This window comes from Maniola jurtina, chromosome 5 (genome assembly GCF_905333055.1).
Source record: "Maniola jurtina chromosome 5, ilManJurt1.1, whole genome shotgun sequence".
NCBI classification, from domain to species: Eukaryota; Metazoa; Arthropoda; class Insecta; order Lepidoptera; family Nymphalidae; genus Maniola; species Maniola jurtina.
In genome coordinates this window covers 3,460,126-3,473,106 of record NC_060033.1, presented here as the reverse complement: position 1 = coordinate 3,473,106, position 12,981 = coordinate 3,460,126, and the positions used below count along the sequence as shown (strand labels likewise).

Here is a 12,981-nt window from a genome sequence, read left to right as displayed (position 1 = left end):
AGACGTTGGATTTCTAGCTTTTCGAACTTCTTAAGTGGTTTTTAACAAATAAAATATATCATTAGCTTTAAGGATGAAACAAAATATCGTGAAGAAACCAGTCTGGCTTAGAGTTCTCCATAATATTCTCAAAGGTGTGTGAAGTCTGCCAATCCGCACTTGGCCATACCCTTTTCATTATGAGAGACGACCCGCTCTCTTCTCTTGATGACGATGATGGTGATATTATCCATACTAATATTATTATAAATGCGAAAGTGTGTCTGTCTGTCCTTCTGCCACTTCTTCACGGCCTAACAGTTTTTAACCGATTCTGACGAAATTTGGTACAGAGTTAGCTTATATCCCGGGACGGACATAGACTACTTTTTATCCCGGAAAATCAAAGAGTTCCCACGGGATTCCTAAAAACCCATCCGCTTAACCGATTTGTATGAAATTTTGTACCTACCGAGTTAGCTTGCGTTCTGTAATTTGTAGGCATTTTATTCCGAAAAATCAAACAGTTCCCACGGGATCTTTAAAAACCTAAATCCACGCGGACGAAGCCGTGGCCATCCTCTAGTAATATTATAATACAGGCCATCGAATTATAAGGAAAAAAAAGTAGGTATTTAGCCCGCAAAATTTTTGTCCGGAATGACCTCCTAGTGCATAGATAGTAGTTCTAGTTTCTGTAATCTTTGTTTATTTTTCCTACAACAAATAAATCACGCGCGAAATTATATTTATCTACAAAACAGTAATAAAGTTTCACTAAAGCCAAAAAAGCGCCAATTTTGTATAGAGGAGCAAATAAATCAATCACGTAACGCCATCATTCTTCTCCAATAGCGGTGTCATGCTGGGAAAAGCGTCAATAAATTCATGTTATTGAATAACTTCTAAAATAATAGCAGACAAAATTTACACTGGTATCAGATTTATGTCAAATTAAATCAATTCAAAATATTTTTAATTCAATTAAACTTTTACAAGTAAAAGCTTAAGCCACAAAATCAGGTATAATTTAACCAATTTTATAAGTTCTCTTCTCTCAAAATGTTCTCTCATATTATTAAGCTTGCGCGAGGGCCACAGACCTAGGCGGTTTTCTATGGCGAGGGCATAAGTCACAACATGCAGAGCCTTACCTACTCACATCTACTTATATTTATTTATTTACTATAGTACCGCCCACAGAGTTACACATTTAGATTAAATACATGTTGTTCCTTAAATTTTGGGGTCTTATGCAACTCCACTTACAGGCAGTCACAGCATGCATTAACATAAACATAAGTCGTACAGTAAAATATAAAAAATAATATAATAGCTAACCTAAGGACTATGAAAAAATACCTAAGTTATAAATTTATAAGTACACTTAAAAGTTATAAACTTATATGTATACAAATGTATAGCTACCGCTGGTTTGGAATGCCTTTTCTATCGAGAACCAGCAAGAAACTCGCGCGTATAATGCGTAGCTATACTTCGGTAGGTAGGTACGTGTAGGTACCTAAATCAAATTTAATTACTTATTGCATTTTTTGTAACAAAAAAATACAAACAACCTATGTAATACTTACCTACCTGCCTACTTACTTTGATAATTAAAAAAATAGCATTTCGTGAAAAGCATTTTACTTGTAGACAGTTAGGTCTGTAGTAATTTTTACTTACATAAAAAATATGAATATTATGTAAACACTCAATAATATAATTAATTGATTTTGATTGGCTGCCGTGACCGATTGAGATGTGCAAGATAAGTACCTACTAAAAGTATTAGGTATGTATTATTAATTTATATGGAATAATAATATGTACGATGCACATTATTATGAAAAGTGCCAAGGTGTCTCATTTTTTATCCTATAAATAGGTAAGTGACACATATTCAGGAAGTGAGCCCGTAAGTGGCAAGCTATCCAAAAAGTAATAAAACGACTACATTTTAGTGTTATCTACGGTTTCCACTCCGTCGACTGCAAGACGCATGGCGGAAACCGATTTTCGCGCCACGCTCTCCAATTGAAGTATATTAGGAAAGTAGCTATAATATTTATTACGATAGCCTCGTGGTTAAGTCATCGACTTCCTATTTTGGGTCGGGGTTCGATCCCGGGCATGCACCTCTAAGTTTTGGAGTTTGGTATTTCCGTTGCAATTAAATATCCTTTGCGGTGAAGAAAAACGTCGTGAGGAAACTTGCATGCCAGAAAGTTCTCCATAATGTTCTCAAAGGTGTGTGAAGTCTGCTAATCTACACTGGGCCAGCGTGGTGAACTATGGCTTAAACCCTTCTCATTCTGAGAGGAGACCTGCTATACCGGCGATGGGTTGATCATGTTAATGAGAATTATTATTACGATATTTTCAAGAATATCGTTTAAAGATTCCATTTTATTTTACTAAACCTTAGAACCTCCATATTATACTAGTATTATATTAATTGCATTATTAAGTGCCTACTAGATGTTGTCCTAGACTTCGTTCGCATGGATTTTGTTTTTAAAAATCCCGTGGGAGCACTCTGGGAGCACTATGATTATCCGGGATGAAAAGTACCTAGCTTATCCATGAATACTTATGTCACTTTCCAGGTACCCATTAACTATTTTACATTACCATTATTGACCATGTAAAAAAAGTTTAGTGTTTACATCTTTCGGCATGTCGAACACCATTAACATAAGCATGCATGCAAGTTTTTATGAGTTTTTACTTATGAAATGGTGAACTCCAAATTGCACCTATAAACTAAAGAGTAGGTTAGTTCTAAATTCAAATATTTTTAAAAAGTTTACCTTTATAATTTTGAATTTAGAAGACGTTGTAAAATAAAACTTCCTGGTATTTCAGTAGGTGTACCTACTACCTAGGTGTCTTTATTATGGCTTTTTTTCATTATAGGTACTTACTTGGACTTTTGGTGAATAATTATTATTATTGTTGTTTTAAATATTACTATTATATTTTCAGAACTGTACTATATTATGTAGACCAAAATAATATAGGATCTCGCTCATAAGCCGTAGCAAGTGGCGTGTTATCTGCAGTTTCCACACAGTTGGCCGCAGCCCGCGAGACGCCTGGCGCGGGATGTAAGCCTCGGATACCTCATGCATGCCCCAATCGAATTTTATAATATTTTGTAACGAAAAATGCATATTTACTTAGAATCTATGCTTAGAATATTGCTGGATATATTTTTACAACCTCTCTATCTAAAACTCTAAGATCAACTATAACGCGTCCAAATTTACAAACGGCCATGTCGTGACATCTTAGCTAGAAATATAGGTACCTACTGTATTGTCAAACGAACTTTTTGAAGTGAAGTAAAGTAAAGAGAGATTACTTTCTACAAACTTTTTCCGTCTTGCCAAGCATTTCCCCATAATATTTCCGATTGTTTGCTAATGGCTACAATAACAAAATAGGTATCTGAGGCGCACCCTGGATACATTTATTATATTTTTATACTTATCGGAATAAAAGCCACTACAACCACATCAACTCATTTTCAACGATCTTAGGGTGACGGTTAGGTATAATATTTACCTCGCATTGACTATCCAATTTTTGTAGGAAGGTAGGTAAAGGAAAAACTTTTTTCGCGATGTACTGACGAGCGACGGGTATTCACTATAGCTTGTGCATTATTTTTATCAAAAACAATCAAAATATATTATTTTCCCATGATTTTCCCTTTTTCCATCAAAAGAAATAAAGCTCGACTATATTCTTTCTGTAGTCGGATACCACAGACACGTCATGATATTAACTAAACTATTTTTTATCTGTGTAGACCAAAATAATACTGGCACTTGGCAGTGACACTGACACTGAAAGTTAAATTAAATGTCAATGTCATCACAAAAAAATATTGATGCAGCAGTAGCGTGTTGCAGTGTTATTTTATTTTAAAAATATTATAAGATAAAATATCCCCATGGCGTCCACTTCTAAGGATATTCCAACGAGTGCCAAGCCAGAAAATGTTCCTGACGATCTTGAGCCTGGCGCCTGTACCGAAAGCATCCTCAATCCTACTGATTCCTTTGAGGAGTTTGCCACAGAAATGAGCTCCAGTCTTGAAGAAAGAAAAACTTTAACTGCAAAATCGAGTACAATTAGTGAGATTCAAAGTGAAATAGGTGAAAGTTCAAAAGAAACACTGAGAGAAACAAAATCTAGTGACAATTTGCAAAGTAAAGATGTGAGCTATTTTTTTATTTATTTTTTGCGTTTAACTGTCCACTTGGTTTAGATAATTAGGTTTATAATGAGTCACTAAAGTCAACATGTTGGTAAAAATTTGAATAAATTAAGATTTCTTAGCTATATTGGATTAGTTTGAAATTGGTATTGTGGTGGGTGGATAGTAACCTAACAGAAGTATTTAATAAATGTAGAAAAACCCTACATAGTTTCTGTACCAAGCAGTTTTGGCTGTGCATGAATATGACAGTCAGTTTAACCTTTTATAAGGTTACGTTAATGTTAAATTACTTATTAACCTTTTAGGCTAAATTATAATTTTAATGATATATCATATTATAAATACACAAAGTAGATGGAAATGTTTAAGTGTGCAAACCTGCTCAGGAATGATCATATAAGTATTAGTAAAGTCAAAAGCAGGAACACTTTGGAAGAGAACCCTCCACCACCTTGAAACATGTCTGGGGAAGACATTTGCTTGATAGCAAAACATTTAAGCATTAATTATTTATTATTATTGGTATCTACTATCTACATATGAGAAATTTGTTATGAATAGTACTTAAGAGTTAAAAAAAAGTAAAAGTGAAGCTCTCAATAAAGAATTATCTTATAAAATAATACTTATTATAAATAAATCAAGTATTCTTATTCCTCATTCCAGGAATCTATGTCAGCATCTGCAAGCAGCACCAACATAGCAGACGAGAATGGTGAGGACACAGATGGTGAACGGGAAGATTACCTACATTCACCAGAACTGGTGAATAAAGAGAAACATGTGTTCATACTGAGCACTGCAGGGAAACCTATCTATTCCAGGTACAGAATATAATTTATAATTTTTATTATAGTGTTTACCTACACTGTAAGGCTAAGCAAAACTAATATTGTAAAGGTGAAAGTTTGTCTGTGTGTGTATGTTTGTTACTCTTTCATGCTGCAACTAATGAACCGATTTGGCTGAAATTTGAATTGGAGATAGATTATACCTTTGAGCAGGGGTTGGACATATCCTGAGGAATATGGACAACTTCTGACTTATAACAGTACCTACTACATGATTGAAGGACAATTCAGCAAACACACACTCTTTTACATTCTCTGAGGAAAGTAAATAGGTAGGAATTTATCAGTATGGCAATTTTAACCCTGTGTCATAATTTTTGTATTGACATTAGTTTCTTTATAGTCATATTTTTCTCATTGTTGAGGGTTGTGACCCCTTTCCATTAATCGAATAATGGTTGGAGTTCTCTTGGAATAATAATGCAGTAGGTTCCCAGATGCATACAACTAGAATAAATGAACAAGATTTGACTCTTAGGTTAATTTACAGTTATTTTGTTAGTGATAATATCAGGGGCCGACGGCTTAACGTGCTCTCCGAGGCGCAGAGCAAACGAGAAGGCCTAATTCGGAACTCCAAAGTCGGTCACCCATCCAGTTACCGACTTTTGGCCAGCATTGCTTAATATCTTATTGTAGGCATATTTTGATTAATGAGCCTATACATAATAAGCAATTTTTTCCACATTCAGATATGGTAATGAAGACAAACTCGCAGGTTTGTGCGGCGTCATACAGGCGCTGGTCAGTGTGGTGGAGGAACAGAACCAGGATATCTTGAGATCCATCAGTACAAAGGATTGTAAGGCCATCTTCCTTGTCAAGGGGCCTTTGATACTGGTCGCTGTGTCCAAGTCAAATGAAAGTGAACCACAACTGGTCCTGCAGTTAACGTTAGTGCCCATTTTCTAAAACATGTTGATTGCAAATCCAGTACTCATTGACTAACTGCCTTACTGGTAAATGTTGCACAGTAGGTGAATAGTTAAACAACAATTTATCTTTTTCTGTTATCAATAATTTGATGTTCAAAAGAAAAAGACTTAAAGCGGAAACAATATTTTGGACGCGTCTTATAAGAATGAAATGTACAATGAACTATGCAAACTATCAGATGCAAGACGATCTTGAGCGCTCGGACGGCCGATAGATGACAAGCCGCCTGCCAAGCGACTGTACACACCTATCAGTCGGCTTACGGATGCGTCCCATAATATTTATTTCCGCCTTGTTGTCTAATCATACAACAGCTACTAAACTTTTATTGGCTCTGTTTTTTTTCTACTTTCTGATTTTAAAATTTTGTATCTTACAATACTTGTAAAGAGCTCTTGCTTCACCATTGTTAAAAGTATAAAGTAGACTTACCTCCCTTGGGAAACAAAAATTTTACTGAACATTATTAGCCTATAAAGCGTTTGGGAATATTCATTTACGCACTAGAGCGGAAATATAGTGGTCGCGACGCGAAACAGCTGCTATGTCGGAGCCGCCATCTTTATCGAGGTCTTTTATAGTATCAATTAGTTTGATAGGGTATTCAAAACTCTGTTTTTTACTATTTACATTTTTTTCGTTAAAAAATTTAATTAATTTCCAGGTACGCCTTCAACCAAATAGTATCAGTCTTAACATTAACACAGCTAAACAGGATATTCGAACAGCGTCGAAATTATGACTTAAGACGACTCCTCTCCGGGGCAGAACGTCTTATCGACCATTTACTTATATTCATGGAAAAAGATCCTGCTTTCTTACTGGGTGCAGTCCGATGTCTACCATTACCGGAGAAAGCGAGAGAAAATATAACTAATGCTATAACTTCAACATGTAATAAAATAAGGGATCTGGTATTCGCTATATTGATTGCTGGGAATCAGTTGATAACTTTGGTCCGTATGAAAAAGTATACATTACATCCATCTGATATTCACTTGCTGTTCAATTTGGTGAGGAGTTCTGAGTCTTTTAAGACTGCGGAGAGTTGGACGCCTATATGCTTACCTAAATTCGACGCCACGTAAGTATACTAATATACAAACTAATATTAAAAATACAAATGTGTGTCTGGCCGTTCCACTTATTTATCACACGATGAATTTTTCGAAGTTTTTCCAAGGTTCATTACGAAAATGAAGGCCATTTTCAAATTCAATATGGCCAACATGTTTTTTTATGCATAATATATGGGTTTATTTCTGATGGTTTACGAAAATAATGAATTTAAGATGCCAGATACTTTTATTTCTCTCTTGTGTACAGTGGATACTGTAGTATGGCATTATTTGTTTTTAATTTTACAGGGGGTTTCTTCATGGCCACGTCTCGTACATTTCTGAGGACTGCCAAGCCTGCCTGTTACTACTAACAGTTCAAAGAGACGCATTCTTCCCCCTATCCCAAGCTAAACACACTATCGCAGAGAAACTAAGACGTTCCAACTGTCTAGTCGCTATAAACGATGCATTAAACAGAAATAAGGAACTGCCCACAACAAATCCGTTAAAACACATTGGCATACCAGAAATAAGGCATTTTATGTACAAATGTAAATCAACTGCACAGCTTTTTTCATCAGATCCAATCAGTTTGGATAGGCTACAAGATTACAGGTTACGGCATAAAGAAGGTAAGAGATATTTTTACTGTTTATTTAACCATCCTATCCACTATCGTAATACAGATATAAAGGACATATAATTATTGTCTGAAATAAAATATTTTTATTTATTTATTTATAAATAATTTACTGTAACTGTTAAAACTAAAAATCAACTACAGATTCAATGAGCCATAGAAAATTTCTGTGAATAAAGGTTTTTAAACGCTTAAGAAAACATTGTTTTAATAAAATTTTACCTGTTACTTACAAAATAAGTATAAAACAGCAACAACATAAAAGATGTCCAGAATAAAAAAAATACAGAATGCAACTTCTATAACATAAGTCCTTTTAATAAAAAATAATTTATGTCTTAACTATTTTAAGGTGGAGATATTATGGAGAAGAAAATAGAGAAATTATCAGATATGGACTATGTTAGGAATTACAGAAAATTCTGCAGTCAAATACATTGTAGTTCGACACCAGCTAAATTAATATTTAGGTCGAATTCACATGATACTGTTTTAGCATGGGTGAGCAATTCTTTTTATAAAACCTACTCATAAAGTTGTTCTTATTTCTTGTCAGATTTGAAGTATCATATTAAATCATTGTAATTTCCTAACCTAGTGTGGTAATAATGGCAACCTTTCATGATGCTGAAATTAAAAAAAACTGTACTTGGCAGCTGTCTTTAACAAAGATGTACATCTCAGAAAAGTGTTTATTCTAGTATCCTATTGCTATTTTGCTTTAAATACCTTTGATAAAATCTGAATTTTTACAGGTAACAAATGGCTTTGAGCTGTATGTAACATTTGATCCACTAATGGAAAAGGACCACGCTATACGGGCGGTTGACCGTCTCTTACATTGGATAAAGAAGGAAGAAGAAAGGATATTTATTATGCACGCTCCGACCTTCTAGCCAAAGTTGACACTAAGTGGTATTATAAAGAACACTATATCTCGCAGTGTTGAGAACAATAATTGAGTTAGATAGAAAAATTTATAAAAGTAATGTTACATTTATCAACCTTGCTTGTAAAGGGGCTCTTATGGCACCAGTGTCAAAACTGTAAAGTAGAATATAACCACACGTGCGATAAAATAGTATCGCACAGTTTGCTCACAAAGATGTTACAGTTTTTCGTGCCTGGTATAAGGCTTAGTTTGGTTGGATTGACTTTTACTTACAAATATGTTGAACAACATAGTATTTACATATATGATGGTGTACATACCTAATTAAAATCTTAGTGCTGATAATCCTGGCCTATGGCTTGGGTTAAAAATTTGCGTCTCAATTTTAGAAGCCATAGTTGTAATCTAATGACTATTTCAGATGTGCTAAATTATGTAATAAATCACGAGCTTGTATATTATATTAATAAATGAAATAAAGTAATTAACAAGTTACTATAATATAGGCGGAAATGCAATATTGTTAAATGAAAAAAAGGATTTAATTATTGAATTTTGAAATGAAATACTTAGATAGAGAAAAAAATTGTGTTTGAATTAAGTATTACTGTCGTCCAGTTTTGCTCCTAATTATATTGAACCAATATAAGTACCAACACAAATATTAAAATGGTAATAACTTAAAAAATATATACAGGGTGGTCAAAAAGTCGTGGATCAAACGCAATAGGGAGATAGAGGAGGTCATTTCCAGCAAAAAAAAAATTCCACAGCATGGCCATATTTAAATTGCCCTAAAAGTTATGAATATTTTTGGGTTTTTTAACAAAATACCGAATTCTCTTACAATTACACTAATTAAAAAAAAATGTGATAAAAAACAATCAAACAAACGATGTTGTGTCATTACTAGATAATGTATCAGCACTACAAACCTTCTATTGAGGCTCTGGCTACCAAATTATAAGAGCAATTAATTTTTTTCCAAAACTGTTAAAGCGTTACCAAAAATTAATTGCTCTTATAATTTGGTAGCCAGAGCCTCAATAGAAGGTTTGAAGTGCTGATACATTATCTAGTAATGACACAACATTGTTTGTTTTATTGTTTTTTATCACATTTTTTTTAAATTAGTGTAATTGTAAGAGAATTCGGTATTTTGTTAAAAAACCCAAAAATATTCATAACTTTTAGGGCAATTTAAATATGGCCATGCTGTAGAATTTTTTTTTGCTGGAAATGACCTCCTCTATCTCCCTATTGCGTTTGATCCACGACTTTTTGACCACCCTGTATACTTACTAAGCACATAAGTATCACTTTATTCAAGAAAGATTCATAACCTTATGTAGTTTTGCTGTCAAGTTCTTAAATAATAGTTTACTTCAAAAATCAAAAAATCGATTCATCTAATAATAACAACCAAATAACATTTTATTTATTTACTTATATTTTATTAAATAATAAATTATATCCTTGACATAATATCGAAAATAAACAAGTGTGTTTTAAGAAAATTTGTAATTGTAATTTTATTGTTTAAGGTAAGTACCTAAATTGTAATAAAATGTACCTTAATAAATAATAGCTGTACATAATATAATTTAGTAAAAATGTTTGCAGCTGAACAAAAGTATTGAAAGAGGTTTTTAGCACCAACTAGTTGCCTAGGCGACTAATTGCCTGTCGGAGTCACTGGGGTGGCATTACTGAATGAGGCACACCTGGTACTATTTATGGTATTCTTTTACTTTTCACAAGAAAACACTTTACAATTTTACAAAGAGAACTCTAACTACAATCTGGTTTTTAGTTATTGAAAATAATAGAGGGTGCCCGCGACTTCGTCCTCGTGGATTTAGATTTTTATAGATGGGAACTGTTTGATTTTCCGGGATAAAAAGTAGCCTATGTCCGTCCCCGGGACATAAGCTGACTCTGTACGAAACGTCAGAATCGGTTACACTGATGGGCCGTGAAAAGGTAGCAGACAGACAGACAGACAGATACACTTTCGCATTTATAATATTAGTATGGATTAGGATGAGGAATTCGGATAAGTTCATCATTCTTCCTATAGACACCTAGAGAATGCTTCCTAGAGTCACCTAGTAAATGCTGTGGTACCTAACTGCCAGAAGCGCGAATTTGGGTAGGTAGTCAAATGTGTAATTCCACCTAAATTTTATTTTGCCAATGTACGAGTATTTTGTGTAAACCACTGTTATATTTTAGTGAGATGTTTAATTAATAAATTATGTTGTAAATGAAGAGAACATGAATGAACTATTTTGAAATGTATGTATATTGGGAATTTTAATATAAATTATTGTTGATTGTAAATAAAATACTTAATAGCAATAAAGGTTATTTTATAATAATTATACATGATATTATCATCAGCAACATTGACTTGTTTTATTTTAGTGGGTAGTCCCCACAAAAACCAATCTGTTTTTAGGGTTCCGTACCTTAAAAGGAAAAACGTCCGTCTGTCCGTCCGTCTGTCGTGTCTGTCAAGAAAGCTAAGGGGTCTTTCCCGTTGACCTAGAATCATGAAATTTGGTAGGTAGATAGGTCTTATAGCACAAGTACAAGGAATAATTCTGAAAATCGCGAATTTGTGGTTACGTCATTAAAAAAAAAACAGCCAGTGCGAGTCAGACTCGCGCACTGAAGGTTCCGTACTTGGGTATTTTTTTCAACATTTTGCACGTATTCGGTAATGTGCTCGGTACAAATTTTGCAATCGATTTTGAACAGAGTTCCGCAAGAGCTAGAGGCTTGAAATGTTAAATAAGTAGGTACCTAAGTATCTATTGAACCAGAATGGCAGGCCAATACTAACTCACTTTCTTGATTCTCAGTTAGTATATATTTTTTTTCCGGTAAAAATTATGCTACTGATTTTGAACTAGCCTTGAAATTTGAAACATAGATGGGAAACCAAAATACTAACTTAAAAACTAAGTTTCGATACATTGCATTGCAGACTAGTCGGCCGACTGATCGGCAATTTGAAAACCGATTAGTCGGCTAGTCGGCAAATACCATAGTCGGCCCATCTACTATTAATATATCATCAATGTTTAGCAAAAGGTTTTTGAGACTTAAAAATTAAAAGCAAAGACATCCTTAAAAAATATTTTATTCTTAATAATCTAATATCTCCCTCTATCCCTTCGTCTATCCACTTCATGTCGCTCTCTTCTTTCCTTTTCCCTCTCCCTCTCACGTTCACGTATACGCTCTCTATCCCTTTCTCTCTCGCGTTCCCTCTCCCTTTCTCTCTCTCTTCGTCTTTCACGTTCTCTGCTTCTGGAGCGTTCTCTTTTTCGGTCTTTGTCTCGGCGATCGCGATCATGTGACCTAGAATGTATAATAAAAGTAGTGAAATAATGTAATATAGTATGTACTAAAATTTCAAAAGTTGGTAGAATAGAAATATTTTTTATTCTAATAAACATTTACAAATACTTTTGTGTCAAATGAATCTACCACTGGTTCAGAATGCCTTTTCTACTGAAAGGAATCAGAGCTTTTGGTTAGTTAGCACATACTGAAATAGATGCACCATGACTAAGATTAGCTCCTAACATAACATATCTAATAACTCTTCTATTGTGATGTTTTACCTAAGTTCCTAGTGCAATTATTATAAAAAATAAAATTGTACCTGTCTCGCTTCCTATCTCTGTCCCGTCTATCTTTATCTCTTTTATTTTCTTTGGCTTCACCATCTGCGTTATCCTCATCCGAAGGCATATCTTCATCCAAATCGTCATCCAGTGCCGATACTTTCGGTTCCAATTCATTATTTTCTTCAAGAATATGCCTCTTCTGTATTCGCGGCAAAATTACGTCACAGAGACGTTCTTCTCGAAGAAGCTCGTCTATGAACTCGTCCATGTGAACTATTTCAAACTGCCCTTCGCGATTTTGTCGCCGCAACTTTCTGTTATCATTGTAAAGGGGTTCCAAATATTTGTAACAATCCAAAGACGAACCTGTGAGTCTCATATAGAATGCTCCCAATGCACGAACATATTTGAACTCCTCATTCTTTATAAATTCAACCACAATATCTTTTTCAGGTTGTATTTGTAACATTTTCAGCACTAAACACAAAAACGGTGTGGGATAAATGAATCCTCCGTGCACTCCACCGATATAGCGTAACTCCATGGCTTTGTCCACTAATAATTCGGCAGTTAAAGCAAAACATTCTTCTTTCCAATATTTGGAATCGTAAATGCGAGATCTGATTATTTTTTCCACTAAATATTGAGGATTTGTGCCGCGAATAGATTTCGCGTCTTTTACGGTTCGATTCGCCATTTTGACAACATTGACTTGACAACAGATAGTGACAAATGACAATAAACCATTGA

At 34.2% G+C, this 12,981-nt stretch overlaps 2 protein-coding genes across 2 annotated transcripts; one reads left to right on the top strand and one right to left on the bottom strand.

The window, feature by feature from the left end:
• The first annotated feature begins 3,861 nt into the window (after positions 1-3,861).
• Positions 3,862-9,135, top strand: LOC123865288 (protein SAND). The gene is made up of 7 exons (XM_045906237.1): positions 3,862-4,207; positions 4,877-5,034; positions 5,754-5,954; positions 6,662-7,081; positions 7,365-7,690; positions 8,051-8,199; positions 8,454-9,135. The coding sequence occupies exons 1-7, from the start codon at positions 3,941-3,943 to the stop codon at positions 8,592-8,594; spliced, it is 1,662 nt and encodes a 553-aa protein (XP_045762193.1). The 5' UTR covers positions 3,862-3,940; the 3' UTR covers positions 8,595-9,135.
• A 2,587-nt stretch (positions 9,136-11,722) lies between these two features.
• On the bottom strand, positions 11,723-12,957 carry LOC123865756 (pre-mRNA-splicing factor 38). Its single transcript, XM_045906976.1, has 2 exons — positions 12,267-12,957; positions 11,723-11,959 (listed from the first exon to the last, which is right to left on the bottom strand). The coding sequence occupies exons 1-2, from the start codon at positions 12,926-12,928 to the stop codon at positions 11,752-11,754; spliced, it is 870 nt and encodes a 289-aa protein (XP_045762932.1). The 5' UTR covers positions 12,929-12,957; the 3' UTR covers positions 11,723-11,751.
• Positions 12,958-12,981: the final 24 nt, after the last annotated feature.

Excerpts from the sequence above, each read along its gene's own strand:
- LOC123865288 (XM_045906237.1), top strand. The coding sequence starts at position 3,941 with ATGGCGTCCACTTCTAAGGATATTCCAACGAGTGCCAAGCCAGAAAAT. Across the intron at positions 4,208-4,876 it reads ACAATTTGCAAAGTAAAGAT|GAATCTATGTCAGCATCTGC; the intron begins GTGAGCTATTTT and ends TCCTCATTCCAG. Across the intron at positions 8,200-8,453 it reads ATGATACTGTTTTAGCATGG|GTAACAAATGGCTTTGAGCT; the intron begins GTGAGCAATTCT and ends GAATTTTTACAG.
- LOC123865756 (XM_045906976.1), bottom strand. The coding sequence starts at position 12,928 with ATGGCGAATCGAACCGTAAAAGACGCGAAATCTATTCGCGGCACAAAT. Across the intron at positions 11,960-12,266 it reads AGAGATAGGAAGCGAGACAG|GTCACATGATCGCGATCGCC; the intron begins GTACAATTTTAT and ends TATACATTCTAG.